Here is a 13,812-nt window from a genome sequence, read left to right as displayed (position 1 = left end):
AAAGTTGGGGGGGGGGGGATCAACGAAATTTATTTTGAACTAACCGAATTTGCCTTGACTCTTGTATAAGAAGTAGTATAAAAAGCTTGGCCTGAGCAATCCTGCCTCATATGATAGCAGTAGCAGCTCTGCAAACAATGCCCACAAGGTCTATGTGGCCAGGTGACCCTGGCTGAGTACCAATATCTCGAAATGACTGCAAGCCATAATTACGTTCAGAATCAGAAAGAAGAGTAGCAAGTGACAGTTGGCCCTGCGCTGAATTTATATAATCCGAATCAAACGTAACCAACAAGGGCACAGGAACATCTTCTGGCATTGATGGAGGGCCTATAAGCGCCTTCATCCCGAGTTCACCACCCGAGGGGCCAATGTATGTAGTGCCCCAGAGAGTGCCAGTGGCAGTACATCCAGACGACATGCTGCACTGCACTCCAGGTACAGTGCATTCTAAGCGACTACCCGGGGTAGGTGTCTCGCAAGTGAGGTACTGCTCCTCGTCTGGCATATTGGTGGCATCGCATACGATGAATGCGCTGGTGCCATCGCCGGGGAAGTAGCCGCAGATAGGCAGAGTGCCGTCAAGTAACAAGCGGCCGGTGGTGGCGCCTATAGTGAAGTAAGCATCGGTATATTCTTGGGCGCTGTTGAACAGGAGAGAAGCGAAATGAACTCGATTTGATAGGAGGGGTTGACCTTGGTAGTTACTGCTCTCAGGGATCAGTCGAAACATGGGAACGGCGGTGGTAGTAGCAGCTGCAGTGGTTGTCTCTTCAGTGGTGGTGGGAGCCTCGGTGATTTGGGACGAAGCAGTGACTGTGCCTTAAGTCGTGACGGCCTCAGTTGTAGTATCGGCTCCGGTAGTAGAAGCTGCCTCAGTGGTCGCAGTTGAAGTAGCGAAAGTGGTAGCTTCGGTGGTTGTATCTCCGGAAGCAGTTGCCTCGGTACTGGCAGTCTCTGTTTCAATGACCGCTGAAGTCACCTCAGTGGTTATATCAGTAACTGTATCAGCAGAGGTGACTGCTTCGGTTGTCGTGCTGGCAAAGGTGGCTGAAGTGTCGGAAGATAGGTCAAAACTAGATGTTGCCACTGTTGTCGCAATAGAAGAATCAGATGCTGCGCCAATGCTATTAGCAAGAAACGACCAACCAAGAGTTCATCACTTACCCGAAGAACGAAGCTTGCAAGGCCCCGCGACCGCATCATCAATACCAGCAAGGCCAACGGCCAACAAACGAAGGATGCTTAAATGCATAATGTTTCAAATGAGTGACGAAGGTGAGAAAAGTGAGTGACAACACACAGGAAGCTGAAATGAGCATACAAGAAAGTAGCTAGAAAATCTGGGAAGCGTATTTTATTACTGTCCTAAAAGTCTGCAAACAGCAAGATTAAAGGTTGGGAAATGAGCATGTTGCGCTAGCATTATCGGTGCCTGAAGACAGTCAATAGTTTGTGCTAGGAGGCGAGCTCGTGGATTCAAGCTGCCAAACACCAACGCCATTGCGGGCTTCCATTCAATAGTCTATAAGCTAAACGTTTACATGACTCCAGGAAATCCAGCAAAGCCCCCTGACTGTGATGCACTAATCTACTGAAGAGAGAGCAGTTAGAACATGAGTTCTTGCAGGGATTGTTGTAGTTTTAATAGAGAACGTTCTAGAGGTTAACGGCTAAAAGATTTAGCTTAGTTAGGGCTCTATATAGAGGGTTTTTTTATATTGCTCTTGGCTTTATTAAAGCTTTTTATGCAGGGTAATACCTTTAGTTAATATCGAGACAGGGTTTCAAGCGGCTTAGTGCAGTATATAAGAATTATTAGAGTTCTGTTGTAGAGATTAGCTTCTTTCTTTTAAGGTGTTTAAGATATAGACTGTATTCATTATTACTATATCTGGCCATAGCCATATTACATGCCTTTAATATATATACAGGCTTACTTAATTCTAAACTACAATATGTGCTCTATATCCTAATTATAGGCAGTGCCCTGATAAGTAGCGATAGTCTAATGCTAAGAGGGGGAATAAGAATACATATGCAGCTTGGCTGCCTGACGGAAACAAGCACGTATAAGTATCACGTGGATAAGTGGCGTGTGAAAGTCCCAAAAGAGAGTAAGCAGCGACGTCAGGTGATCGAGCCAGGCTTTGACCCCTCACTCGCATGCATGCCTGAAGCTTTTCACAATAGTCGCCTGATAGTCTGCATCGCAACTATCAAAGGTTAATCGATAGGGTTAAACAGCTGCACTTAACTCCGCTGTTTTTCTGATTCCCAGATGACGACATATCGGAATGGCTGAAGTTGCTGGGCTCGCGCTTGGCGTCCTAGGCCTCGCTGGTCTGATCGGCGCTTTCAAGGATACCATCGATGTTTTCAATACCGTTGTAGATATGCGCCATATGGGCCGTCAGTATCAAGTACTCGATATAAAGCTTGATATAGAAAAAGCCCTTCTCCTTCAGTGGGCGGATCGGGTGAAACTTCTTCAAGCTGATCACGACGTGCGACTCAATGAACCGAATACCCAAACACTCGTTCTGCGGATCCTTGGTTCAGTTCGATCACTTTTGACGGACGCGGATCAGTTACAAAAGCGATATGGGTTGCGACTGGAAAATGACACTGAGACACCGATCTCGGCGGGTCTTGAGCCGGACTTTTCATATCTGCCCTCAAGACTATTGAGCGGACCAATTTCGCTACAGCATGTTAGTTCCGGCCAACAGCGAGATCAGTCTCAGTCCGGCTGGCGGTTCAGTCAGAAGCGCATGAAGAGCTTTGTGAAACGGCTTGAAGCACTCCCAGTTCCGGAACAAGGTCAGGTGACGACAACATCTATTGCCCAAAAGACACGTTGGGTTATCAGGGATAAACAGAAGTTCGAGGTTCTCATCCAAGATCTTGCCGAGCTGACAACCAAACTCGATCAGGTTGTCCCTCCGTCAAATTCCGAAACAGCTCGCTCAATGATCCAGAGCGATATCGAGCTCATCAAAAAGGATGTCAGAAAGCTTTTGTTGTTTCAGGAAGCGACAGGAAACCATACAGCTATAGCTCAATCAACAGAGGAGAATCTCGACATAATGCGCCAGGAACGTATTTTGAACACACTATGGTTCAGGATGATGTATGATAGATCCGAAAGCATCTCACAGAATCATCGGGACACCCTTCAATGGGCCATTGAAGGTTCAAACAACACCGAGTCCTGGCATGATCTCCCGTCTTGGCTTCTCAACGGCTCGGGCATCTACTGGGTCTCTGGGAAAGCCGGAAGTGGCAAGTCAACCCTGATGAAGTTTGTCTTTGGGCACCAGCGAACCACGTCGATCTTATCTCAATGGGCTAACGGAGGCCGAGTTCTCACGTGTCATTACTTCTTCTCCAACTTAGGAACAGATCTCCAGAAGAGCCAGGCTGGACTCTCCCGTACATTGATTTATCAGATACTGGATAAAAACAGGTCACTGATCCAAGAAGCACTTCCTACTATGTGGAAAGAATTACTCGAAAGAGAGTCTAGCCTGCGAGAAAAGGATGTGGTCATGCATGAAAACATCACTTTACCTTCAGTAGCCGAGACCCGGCAAGCATTTGAACTTATCTCAGCAAATAGTGGCAGGATAGGACATATCTGCTTCTTCATCGATGGCCTTGATGAACTTGTTGGGGATTACCGTGATAGTATCGACTTTATTAGCAGGCTAGCTCAGAACGAGCAGTCCAAGGTCGTCGTCTCCAGCAGGCCTATTCCGACCTGCGTCGCTGCCTTCCGAAAGCATCCTCATCTGAGATTGCAAGACCTTACGCGACACGATATACAAGCATATGTTCAATTCAAAGTTGGAGGCCATCCGTCTATGAAGCGACATATGAGGCGGTATCCCGAAGAAGCGGCCTCCTTGATGAATGAACTTGTTGATAAGTCTTCTGGAGTTTGGCTCTGGATAATACTCGCTTGTCGATCTATTTGTGGAGGTTTCGATGATCATGATCGCCTTTCAGAAATTCGTCGTCGCGTAGACGAACTCCCGCCAGAGCTCAAGGACATGTTCATGCATATGCTCAGCAAGGTTCACAGACGGCATCAAGAACAAGGAGCTCAATTGCTCAAGATCTGCTACACATATCAGAAGACCAAGTCACCGTTTCTCCAGAAAGGCTTATATGCGCTAGGCCTTGCACTTGTGGATGACTATAATACACAGACTGTCTGCATTGGGAATCTTGATGCCGAGGAGAAGCTAGAAATATGCGAAGAACTTGAAGGTCGACTGAGGAGTCGGTGCTGGGGACTACTTGAGTTTGCAGACTCCAAACCTGCAACTTCGGGAAGAGACATAACAGAATCAAAGGTCATGTTCATGCATCGAACTGTCTTCGAGTTTCTGAGCGATCAGAACTCATGGAAGCTTGACTGTCTGCAAATACAGGACACTGCTTTCAAGTCAGCTACAGCGCTATCACTCTACGGCGTACATATGGCTGTCCAGAAGCTTTGTGACAAAAATGAAGTGGCGGCCATGGATCTATTCGAGGAGGGCCTTTGGTGGGGAGCTGAGGCCGATAAGCAGAGACCCAATGACACCAAAAACTGCTTCTTCCATCTTACGGCCTTTCTATCGCTTCTGTCAGAAAGGAAACTATCATGCGTTACGCTCCAGAGACTTGCACGGGCATTAAACGTTGGTAAGGCATCTGAACCCTTACCTGCGGATTGCCCACCTATCTCGTTACTACTCGCCGTTGAAGCAGGCGCAATAAATTTTGCCAAAAGCCACCCGAACCTCGTAACAACAGGTCATGACTGTCAGCGCGGATGCAAGCCCCTTCTATACCATGCCCTCAGGAAACAATTTCTCAGTGGCAAATTTAATGATCAGCCATCAGACTCACGTTTCAGCACCTCTCACATGGTGGAGATGCTCCTTCTGATGGGCTGTGACGCTACCAATCTCGTCGCAATTGGTGGATGGGAGACCAGTCTTTGGTCTTTGTGGTTGGAGGAGCTGACAAGGCTCACAGCCTATACGCTTAACGAAGATGAGAAGGCTGTTCTTGCTAATATCTCTCAGATGTTTCGAGCAGCAAATCAGAATTTCAGACCAGAAGGATTTGATGATAAAATTATTGACTGGCCTAGTATTGCCTATTAGAGATACATTATGCCCCCCGTCATATAAATCCAGCACACTGATTAGCGCTAAATAACTTCTTTTAAAACCATGGGATGACTGCGGCGTATAAGGTCAAGCTTTAGACTGGGAACAAGGTGATGCACTGCTCCGTATTAACGACCAAGTATCATCAACAGTCGGCCACCTACTCTTCACCTTTAGCGGCCAGTTCGAGCTCCGATCTTATCGGTATAGTGTATAGGGTCGCTATTTATAAAGTCAGAAAGTTCGGTATGCTAGCCTCGACTAATCTGAGCGGTGATGAACATTCCCCTGATGTGAGACAAGTCAAGGGCAAGGATGGACTGTCGAGTAGCATGCTGTCAATTGATGCTAGAAATTGAACTGAAATAACAGTAGGCCAGGGCCTATAAAGAAGACATTAGCGGTTCTGTAGGCCCGAAGTCCGAATCTGTAAGTATTAATAGCCAATTAATTTATAGAGTAATAAACTGTATTATTTTAAGTGATAAGACTAAGTACATTTTTCTAATATAAAGTATTCCCCTTAATGTTTCTAGAGTAGTAAATTATTATCCAACTACACAGCTATTATTTCTTAATACTTCCTTTTCTTGCTCACCTCATTCTAGCTTATCTACGTGTCTCAGCACAAGTCAACCCCTCCTCCATCGCCATTAATTACCTGGAACTAGTCGCCAAAAAATGACAAACAACACCCAAACACCTAAGGCTATGCCCCCTTCGATTTGTACCCTTACAACCCATCTCAGGGCCCAGCATATGCCTCCTTAGGCCTTTTCGGAGCGGCGGGCATTGCCCACTTCATCATGATGTTCCCTTCCCGATCCCCATGATAATTGGGTGCGGCAGTACGAGGTCTACCTACCCACATCTGTGTTGTTCCATTTAGCTGATGCTGTTTCTAGTGGAGTCCGCCGCGTATTGGTTTTGATCACGGTCTCACGACAACTTGAGACAGACATTGCCCTTTTTAATCCAAAACCTACTCGTCCTTGTAGCCCCGCCATTTCTCGCCGCCACGATCTACATGTCCCTCGGTCGGATCACGAGAGCTGAAGCGCCTCGAGTGGGATTTCAACACAATTGCATACTCAAGTTCATATCTCGATGTCAGCATTTCATCTGACGTGGATCAAACCTATTGACGAGCAGCGATATTCATTGATTGCGGAAACGCATTTGACGGCCGCGTTGCAGCCGGCGATGATTTTGATCAGCAATCTTGGTGGAGATAACGGCCCAGCTGCGTATCTGACATGTGTCTTGATATGCTTCATTGCTCTCGCCAAGGGTCCAAGTCCCGGGAATCTTCTCTTAACCGACATTAAAGGACAAGTTTCGTGGCTTCATCTCCTTAGGGGCGTTCGTTTGGTTGTCGAGTCCACTGGCTGGTCTTCGATATTCTCGGGTACGCTGGCACAGTATGCTCCGCTACCTAGCGGCGATACACTAGAGCACACCGCAGCAACTAACCCAAACTTGATGACTGACGGCATCGAAGACTGGCGCTCCTCTTTGAACAGAATCTCTAATCTAATCGCTCAGTTAGCAGAAGAGAATATGGACAACGTTTACGATCGTGAGCTTCAGGCGCTTACTACCTGTTTTGAGAGGACATTTTGCAAAGGGCAAGACGCCGCCTTGGATACAGTGGGTAGGCTTCTGGATGTCATAGGCTGGGTCTACCGGCTTGGAGATGATTACATGGGAGGGCTGCGCCAGATAGACCTCATCTCAACAGTCATTTTGGGACATTTTTGCGTCTTACTTCGGACAGTTGAGGCTCAATATTGGTTCATGCACGGATGGGCAGCACATGTCATAGGAGAGATTCTCGTTATTTCTCCCAATACTCGACAGTGGCTTTCATGGCCAATTGCATTCATGAGCCCGGAAGGATAGTTATGATACTTAGATTCGGGGCGAGTTACAACGAGCGGTGTCCCCTCCATAACTATTGATGCCATTTCATGTTCTATGTGATGGTCATGGTGAGCCTTTTGGGGGGAGCAAGGATATAGAGTGTAAATATAGGTAGATAAGTCTAGTAATAATGTCTCTGTAGTCTATGTTTGTGCCTTACTTAGGCCCAGTGCCCATGGCAGTCATCAAGATGAGGGAAACTTGATTACGCAAAGACTCTTGAAGCCATCCTGGCAGTCCTCGGATTAGGGAAGTCCACCACAAGTTAGATGGCACAAGGATCTGTGCACCATAGCCAGAATAGACCTGGTCGCAAATTCTATCAGCCACAACTTCAGCTGGCGTGACTGTGTCCTTCAGCTTTCCGTTTGCTTCCATCTCTGCTGTCATAGCCGTCCTGATCCATGAGGGATGCACAACACTTTCAAGCGTCAGGAGGCGCTTACATGTATGACGGAGGGGAAGCAACTCACCTAGTGCGAACGCGAGGGGCCTTGTAGATATATCTCAGCTCCTGGCCAAGGCCTTCGTGGAAAGCCAGTAGGCCGACCTTGGTGGAGCCATAGGCCACATTCGTTGCTTGCGTAGCGAAAGATGCTTGGCTAGCAATATTGACAATGTGACCGTGATCCCGCTTGATCATGCTGGGGAGGAACTGCTTGGTGAGGAGGTAGGGAGCGAGGAGGTTTACGTCAAAGATATTCTTGAAGTAAGAGTCCGGCAAGTCTAGTATAGCTTTTAATTCTGCAAATCCGGCATTGTTGATCAGAACGGTCGGGTTGCCGTGGTCTTCTCTGATTTGATCCGCAACCGATGATATGGCTTCCGAATCCGAAAGGTCGATCTTGTAGAAGTATGTATTTGTGGCTAAATAACGTCAGATGTCTGTTGACAACACATCACTTACGGCGTAATAAATGCATCGCGAACTAACGGGACTTACCCAACTTGGTAGCAGGAGGGTTCCGATCCAGTATCAAGACCTTGACGCCACTTTCAGCAAACCGGGAAACTATCGCTGCCCCAATTCCATTGCTTCCTCCAGTAACAACCACAATTTCGCGGCCCCAATCCCATGAAGGGTCGCTAACATGATTGTTGACCTTCCTCTTCGTATACCAGGCATTCAAGTACCCCAGCGACTTGAGGACAAGGAGGACTCCAGCAGCGACTTGAACCTTTGGGTTTTTAGCCAGCTCAATGACTTTGGACAAGGCCTGTTGTTGTTGATACATAACTACCAAGGACGGCACCAGGTGTTTTCTTTCTCGACAAAGAGCCAATCCCAGATCGATATTAATGTATAAGGAAGAAAAGAGCTACGCAAGGAGTAACCCGATTTTCCATAACAGGGCCAATATTATATAGATATTCGTATCGGAAGCCGGGCACTGGTTGATTAGACCCGAAATTCTTAGCCCAAGCCTCGCTTGCTTTATGCCACCTTGATTTTCCGAGGAACCGATAACCTACACACGAGGTACAACAATGTGCAATAGGTGGCAGCATAAAATAAAGTATCTGCTTTGTCGCTCTCGTTTAGTGGATTGAGACTTTAGTGCTTTTCTCCGCAATGACAGATTTGACTTTGTGGGGCTGTGCCGAGGGTATGCCGAGGAACTACCTCCAAACCAAGGGACATCTGCCGAGTGTTAAAATAAGGACAAGTCAAGCTAAGTTATTGCAGTACCAAGCTACCCAGCCAGTCGCCTTGTAGGCTGATAGCACTTGTAGTATGCTTATTGGTATGGCTTTAAACCAGCAGCGGCCAGCCGGGGCTCAGGATTCGCCGCTATAGTATAAGGGGCCGTTGCTTGTGAAGTCGGACTGTTTGTTCTCTTGGTTTCATCCAATACTGTATTGTAATAGCCCCTCAAGTAACAGTTTCCTATTGGCATATAGGTCATTCCTAGTTTTGAATCCAGTCTCGAAGTTTGTTCAAAGAGTACGTGTCATGTTTTGTCTCAGAAGTAAAGAACAGTTCCTCATACCACCCTTCCGTCCCAAGTGACTGAAGCCGCTGCCCTACAGGCTGACATGACCCAAAGTCAATCAGCACCGGTATTCCATCCTTCACCATAATGTTGTGTGGGTTGATGTCGTTGTGAGCTAGGCCCAGTGAGTGGATGTGATGCACCGCTGATTCGAGAGCCTCGAGAAATTTGAGCTTATCCAGCTTTTTAAATTCGGGAGTGCTCGAGTATTGTTGTAGTGTTTGATCCAGCTTCTCAAGGACTATCGATGTTATGCGTCCACGCCTGACACGGCAGCCATAATAGCCCACAATATGGGGATGTGGCGTCTGAGATACCTTTTCCATCGTAAGTGTTTCAGCTAAGAGTTCTTTAGGGATAAAATCGGTTCCCTTCATCGTCTCATAATTATTGAGGCCTGGTCTTTTGATGTACACCAAACTGCCATCGATATGATCGGGTGCCAGTTTGAGGTTGGCGTCCTTAGGGACTTCGGGGTAAATCTCTTCATCTCGAACATGATGCAGGGCTGCGGTGAACTCTGCAAGACTTAATTCCATTTTGTTTTTTGTCGACTGGGCAAAGAACACTTCTTCTTCGGGGGTAACATGATAGAATGTGACATATTTAGGCTTGTTCGTTTCTGTGTCCCAGGCTTCGATAATCGTCAGATCTTGGAGTGATCTAATAGGTGATGGGATCTTGTCAGGCCGTTTTGTTGATTTATCCATTTCGACTTTGTTATTGTTATGCATGATATGTAGTCTCGCAAATTACCAGGTGAACCAGCTCCTGTTTCTGGGTTTGTCTCATAAAAACTACAGGAAGGTGATCGGGCGAAAAGAGCACAGAGCTAGCGATAGATACTGAAAAAAGAAAATGGGTGAACGTTCGTGGTACGTCAACCCCGCACTTGTTTCACGTACTGAGCCTTATCGGACAAGCTAAGCAGTCACAATCCACTGAGGCAAGCCAATAATATTCCGTCAAGCATGCGAGAGAGTGATATCACCAACAATCACCTTGGCTCAAGCCTGTTTTGTCCCCAACCCGTGATTGAAATCGCGAAGCATACCACAGTTGTAAGGTGGATCACAATAGCAAACTCTCCTCATCAGTTATTGCTAGAAATCAAATTCATAGGGGCCAGCAACCGCTCGAAAATAGAGTAACTAAGCTTGGATCACGCTTTGTTGGTTGAGCAGGCTGCAGATCTCAAGGTTATTGCCTGTTGCCAGGAAGGATGAGCCTTATTGAAACCAGCACTTCTCCCAGCGTAGTCCTCAAGGATACAAAGTACAGGCAGCGTGCTATTATTGTCTCATCAAGACATATCAGAGTACACATTCAGCCACTACAATATAAACTCATTCTTACTTAAGGCCAAAGCTACTAATCTCTACGTCGAGCAACACTACCAATATGTAGACATCACCTTGACCTTCCCTAAAGCATCTTTGTATGCCCAACTTGAGCTCTCGATCTAACAGATGCTTAGGTGCACTACCACCACGACTACAAAGGCCGTTTCCAAGCCCAAGGGCATGACAGAAACTACTACCACTACCGGGTTTGTTGATTGCAGAAAAAGTACTTGTGCAACCTCTGCTTCGTTTATTTCCCGTTGAAAAAGTTCATCGTCCTAGTTAAAAGCCTATTGAACTGCATCGCAAGGTTGACAAAGGGACGTGAAGTAAGTATCTAAAACAGAGAAAAGTCTAGTTAATATCGATAATCAATCACTTGTTTTACATCATTGCTCTTACCTTAAATGTTAAGAAAGAAATCCTGGATTAGCCGCTTTAGGACATGATACTACTCAGCTCTGCCTGACGGATAAGTGGTAGAGTAGATTGCTAGCTGCAGGCTTGAGGACCATGTGACCCCCTTTTGTCATGTTCCTTTAGTACTGGGTTGCCTAAAACGTTTAATTAGCCTATTCTTACAGAATTCCTCTTAAAATGACTAAAAGAAGATAAAATAATTAATTCAAAAAGCCAGTAAATTGCTTGTAAACTCTCTAGGTTAATTCCTGTTATAGAAATAATAACTTTATATTAACCTAATAATTTAAAGAACAAGCTTATATAACTCGGAATAAACTTACTACTCAAGTATCAAGCTTACTTGTTTGGGACTTAAGCAATTCAACAACCGTGAAATGCCTGTTTTGCCTTGCTAAACTGATGGCCTTCATGAAACCGGTCCTCTGGTCTCCAATTGCGCCTGCATCTAGCAACATCTGTACCATATCTAATCGTCCATGCTCTGCAGCTCCTTCGATCGCAGTTCGTCCGTCTTTGATCGCAGGAGGAGCGTTCACATTTGCGCCTTCTCGGATTAGAAGGAGCGCGATTTGGAAATGGCCTTTAATTGCGGCGCCTTGCAAGGCGGTGATCCCACCAAATGGAGCCGGGAGTGCGTTGATCTCAGCATCCCCATCCAGGAGGATTCTAACCGTCTCAATGCAGGCCGTTTCCGATGACGCTGCAGCCTGAAGAGCCGTCCTGCCATGGAGGTGCGCTGGAGGGGCATTCGGATCTGCCCTGTGATACAGGAGAAGTTTCAGAGCCTCTACCAGGCCCATTTCTGCAGCAAGTTGAAGAGGCGTTCTTGCACACCACGACGATGAAGATGTTCTCCAGTGGTGGGTTGTGTTGGCTCCCCCTTCCAGGGCTAGCTTGAGCAAATGAGTCTTATTGCGTTCAATGATATCGTGCAGCAATGGGCTTCTTGACCCATCAGGACGATCTACGACCGCACCTTTCTCAAGAAGGTAAATAAAAACCTCTTCAATCCCATCTTCCGCTTCATAGTATTCTTCGAGCTCCAAGTCTTCAAAGAAGGGGTCCCATGGTCTGACCGTCGCTTCAAGGGCTGTCACCCCGCCAGTCACAGCTTGAGCGGCATTTATTTCAGCGCCCTTGCTTAGGAGATATTGTACTTTCTCCATTGACCTAGCGGCAGCTGCAGCTTGTAAAGCTGTGTACCCTCGGACGGGAAAAGGTGGCTTGTTGATGTCAGCCCCTAGTTCTAAAAAGTACTGTAGGAGGTCAAGGTCTTGACGCAGTGCGGCGCCTTGGAAAGGAGTCACTCTATGTCCGTAGCTATTAACAGAGACACCCTTGGTGACTAGGAAGATGGGGATATCTCGACTCTCATTTTCCAAGGCATTCTCAATTGCACTAGGTCCATACCGTGTGAGATCAAACCCTGCATCGATCAACTTTTCAGCAAGGGGAAAAGTGAATGTCTCCTCCCAGATCAGTGTGTCCAAGAGACCGTCGACATTGACATCCGCACCAGCGCCAATTAAGAGGTCTATATATCGATGTCCAATTGACTGATTGCGTAGACTAAGAGCGGCTGTATATAGAGGGCATCTTATGGCCTTGGGTAGGTTAGAACCGTTGGGGTCAATCCCTTGATGTAGGAGATTGACAACTGCTCTGGTTTTTCCATCCTTTATTGCCATGACCATGGCTTCCTCAAGCATTTGTTCAGAAACTTCAGTATGTTGGGAGAGGAATTCTGATAAAGGTTGAGCATCAGAATTTGCGGCTCTCAGTAACTGCCCAACAGTAACTTTGGGAGCACTCCCTGATTTTTTCAGAAGAAGTTCGTAAAGAGGAGGAAATGTGGCAGCCGCGTACTGAAGAACTGGCTCCTTATACACAAACCCCTTTATCATCACATTGTGATCCAGTAAATATTCAACAATTCTTCTATCCCCTCTCCACACGGCGACAGTCAATGGCGTGCGCGCTGGTCGCGTATAGCCTGACATCGCAGAGTATCTGTTTATGTCTGCTCCAGCGCTGACCAGGCATTTGACCATCTCGAGGTTTCTAACGGAAATCGCTTCCCAAAGAGGGGCTGTTGGTGCGCCATCTGACAAACAAAGGTCGATTTCGGCCCCGGCGTGAATTAATAGCTCCGCTACCGTGATATGTGATGTACGCGCAACCTGTCGGAGAAGATGGCCTCCTGGCTCTCCTTTAAGTAATTCTGGATCCAATGTGTGTAGAACAAAAGTCAAGAACTCGGGGTCATTGATTTCCATTATCTGTTCGGCACTGCTGTCAAATTGAGCACCAATTGCGTGGAGATGTCGTAGAAATTCTGTGTTTCGCATACATGTGCCAGCTTTGATAAGCCTGATGAGGAATGCTTTTACTGTAAGCATATCCTGTCGCTGTCGTAAGAAGATCATGAGAGACTCTACATGATTGTGCTCGAGTATCCAATTGATAAATGCCATCTCTTGGTCATTTCGCAGCAAATTATTTGAAGAAAAATAAGCAGCGACCTCGAATAGTTGGAAAATGGGCCACCTCTGGGAGGGATCAGACAGTGCTTGGACTTGCGCGCTAAGCTCTCCCGGGTATAACTCTGGGACAAGAGCCTGGAGCTTTGTGACAATGGAAGGGATAAAGTTCGCAACTTGGCTATTGTAAGGAAGGTCGATAACTTTTGCCAAAATGGATGGAAGGTCATTTGAAGGGTGGCCTGGAATCGTTTGTATGTCGAAGGCGGAGAAAATCGAAGTGTCCTCCATGGGAAGGCCAAGTTGAAGGTGATTCATGAATCTAGGGTTGCGTCCCGCGATGTCTCCATCTTAATGTCAGGTCATACAGAAATGTATTAAGATGCAGGGATATGCCACTTACTGTTTTGAAGGATAGCGTATTTCAACTGGAAAAACGGCAGATTTACTAGAGGGGGGAATTGCGACACATCCAACATCG

The 13,812-nt window shown here is 46.7% G+C and overlaps 6 protein-coding genes; 2 read left to right on the top strand and 4 right to left on the bottom strand.

Annotated features, from left to right (window-relative positions):
- Positions 1-106: 106 nt before the first annotated feature.
- On the bottom strand, positions 107-1,255 carry FFUJ_00073 (uncharacterized protein; the record flags this gene model as incomplete). XM_023573702.1 has 3 exons in its annotated part: positions 107-790; positions 836-1,089; positions 1,168-1,255. The coding sequence occupies 3 exons, from the start codon at positions 1,253-1,255 to the stop codon at positions 107-109; spliced, it is 1,026 nt and encodes a 341-aa protein (XP_023425375.1).
- A 1,042-nt stretch (positions 1,256-2,297) lies between these two features.
- Positions 2,298-5,162, top strand: FFUJ_00074 (related to small s protein; the record flags this gene model as incomplete). The annotated part of the gene is made up of 1 exon (XM_023573701.1): positions 2,298-5,162. The coding sequence occupies one exon, from the start codon at positions 2,298-2,300 to the stop codon at positions 5,160-5,162; it is 2,865 nt and encodes a 954-aa protein (XP_023425374.1).
- Positions 5,163-6,275: 1,113 nt separating this feature from the next.
- FFUJ_00075 (ECM22-like sterol regulatory element-binding family protein) lies at positions 6,276-7,070 on the top strand (the record flags this gene model as incomplete). The annotated part of the gene is made up of 1 exon (XM_023573700.1): positions 6,276-7,070. One exon carries the CDS (start codon positions 6,276-6,278, stop codon positions 7,068-7,070), a length of 795 nt encoding a protein of 264 aa, XP_023425373.1.
- A 177-nt stretch (positions 7,071-7,247) lies between these two features.
- Positions 7,248-8,326, bottom strand: FFUJ_00076 (related to a retinal short-chain dehydrogenase/reductase; the record flags this gene model as incomplete). XM_023573699.1 has 3 exons in its annotated part: positions 7,248-7,512; positions 7,565-7,958; positions 8,035-8,326. 3 exons carry the CDS (start codon positions 8,324-8,326, stop codon positions 7,248-7,250), a joined length of 951 nt encoding a protein of 316 aa, XP_023425372.1.
- Positions 8,327-9,000: 674 nt separating this feature from the next.
- FFUJ_00077 (uncharacterized protein) lies at positions 9,001-9,795 on the bottom strand (the record flags this gene model as incomplete). Its single annotated transcript, XM_023573698.1, has 1 exon — positions 9,001-9,795. One exon carries the CDS (start codon positions 9,793-9,795, stop codon positions 9,001-9,003), a length of 795 nt encoding a protein of 264 aa, XP_023425371.1.
- Positions 9,796-11,174: 1,379 nt separating this feature from the next.
- Positions 11,175-13,325, bottom strand: FFUJ_00078 (related to ankyrin; the record flags this gene model as incomplete). Its single annotated transcript, XM_023573697.1, has 1 exon — positions 11,175-13,325. One exon carries the CDS (start codon positions 13,323-13,325, stop codon positions 11,175-11,177), a length of 2,151 nt encoding a protein of 716 aa, XP_023425370.1.
- Between the last annotated feature and the right edge of the window lie 487 nt (positions 13,326-13,812).

The sequence above is a fragment of the Fusarium fujikuroi genome, chromosome FFUJ_chr01 (assembly GCF_900079805.1).
Source record: "Fusarium fujikuroi IMI 58289 draft genome, chromosome FFUJ_chr01".
Taxonomy (NCBI): domain Eukaryota; kingdom Fungi; phylum Ascomycota; class Sordariomycetes; order Hypocreales; family Nectriaceae; genus Fusarium; species Fusarium fujikuroi.
The sequence above is the reverse complement of the archived record's forward strand: the minus strand, read 5'-3'. Positions and strand labels throughout refer to the sequence as shown.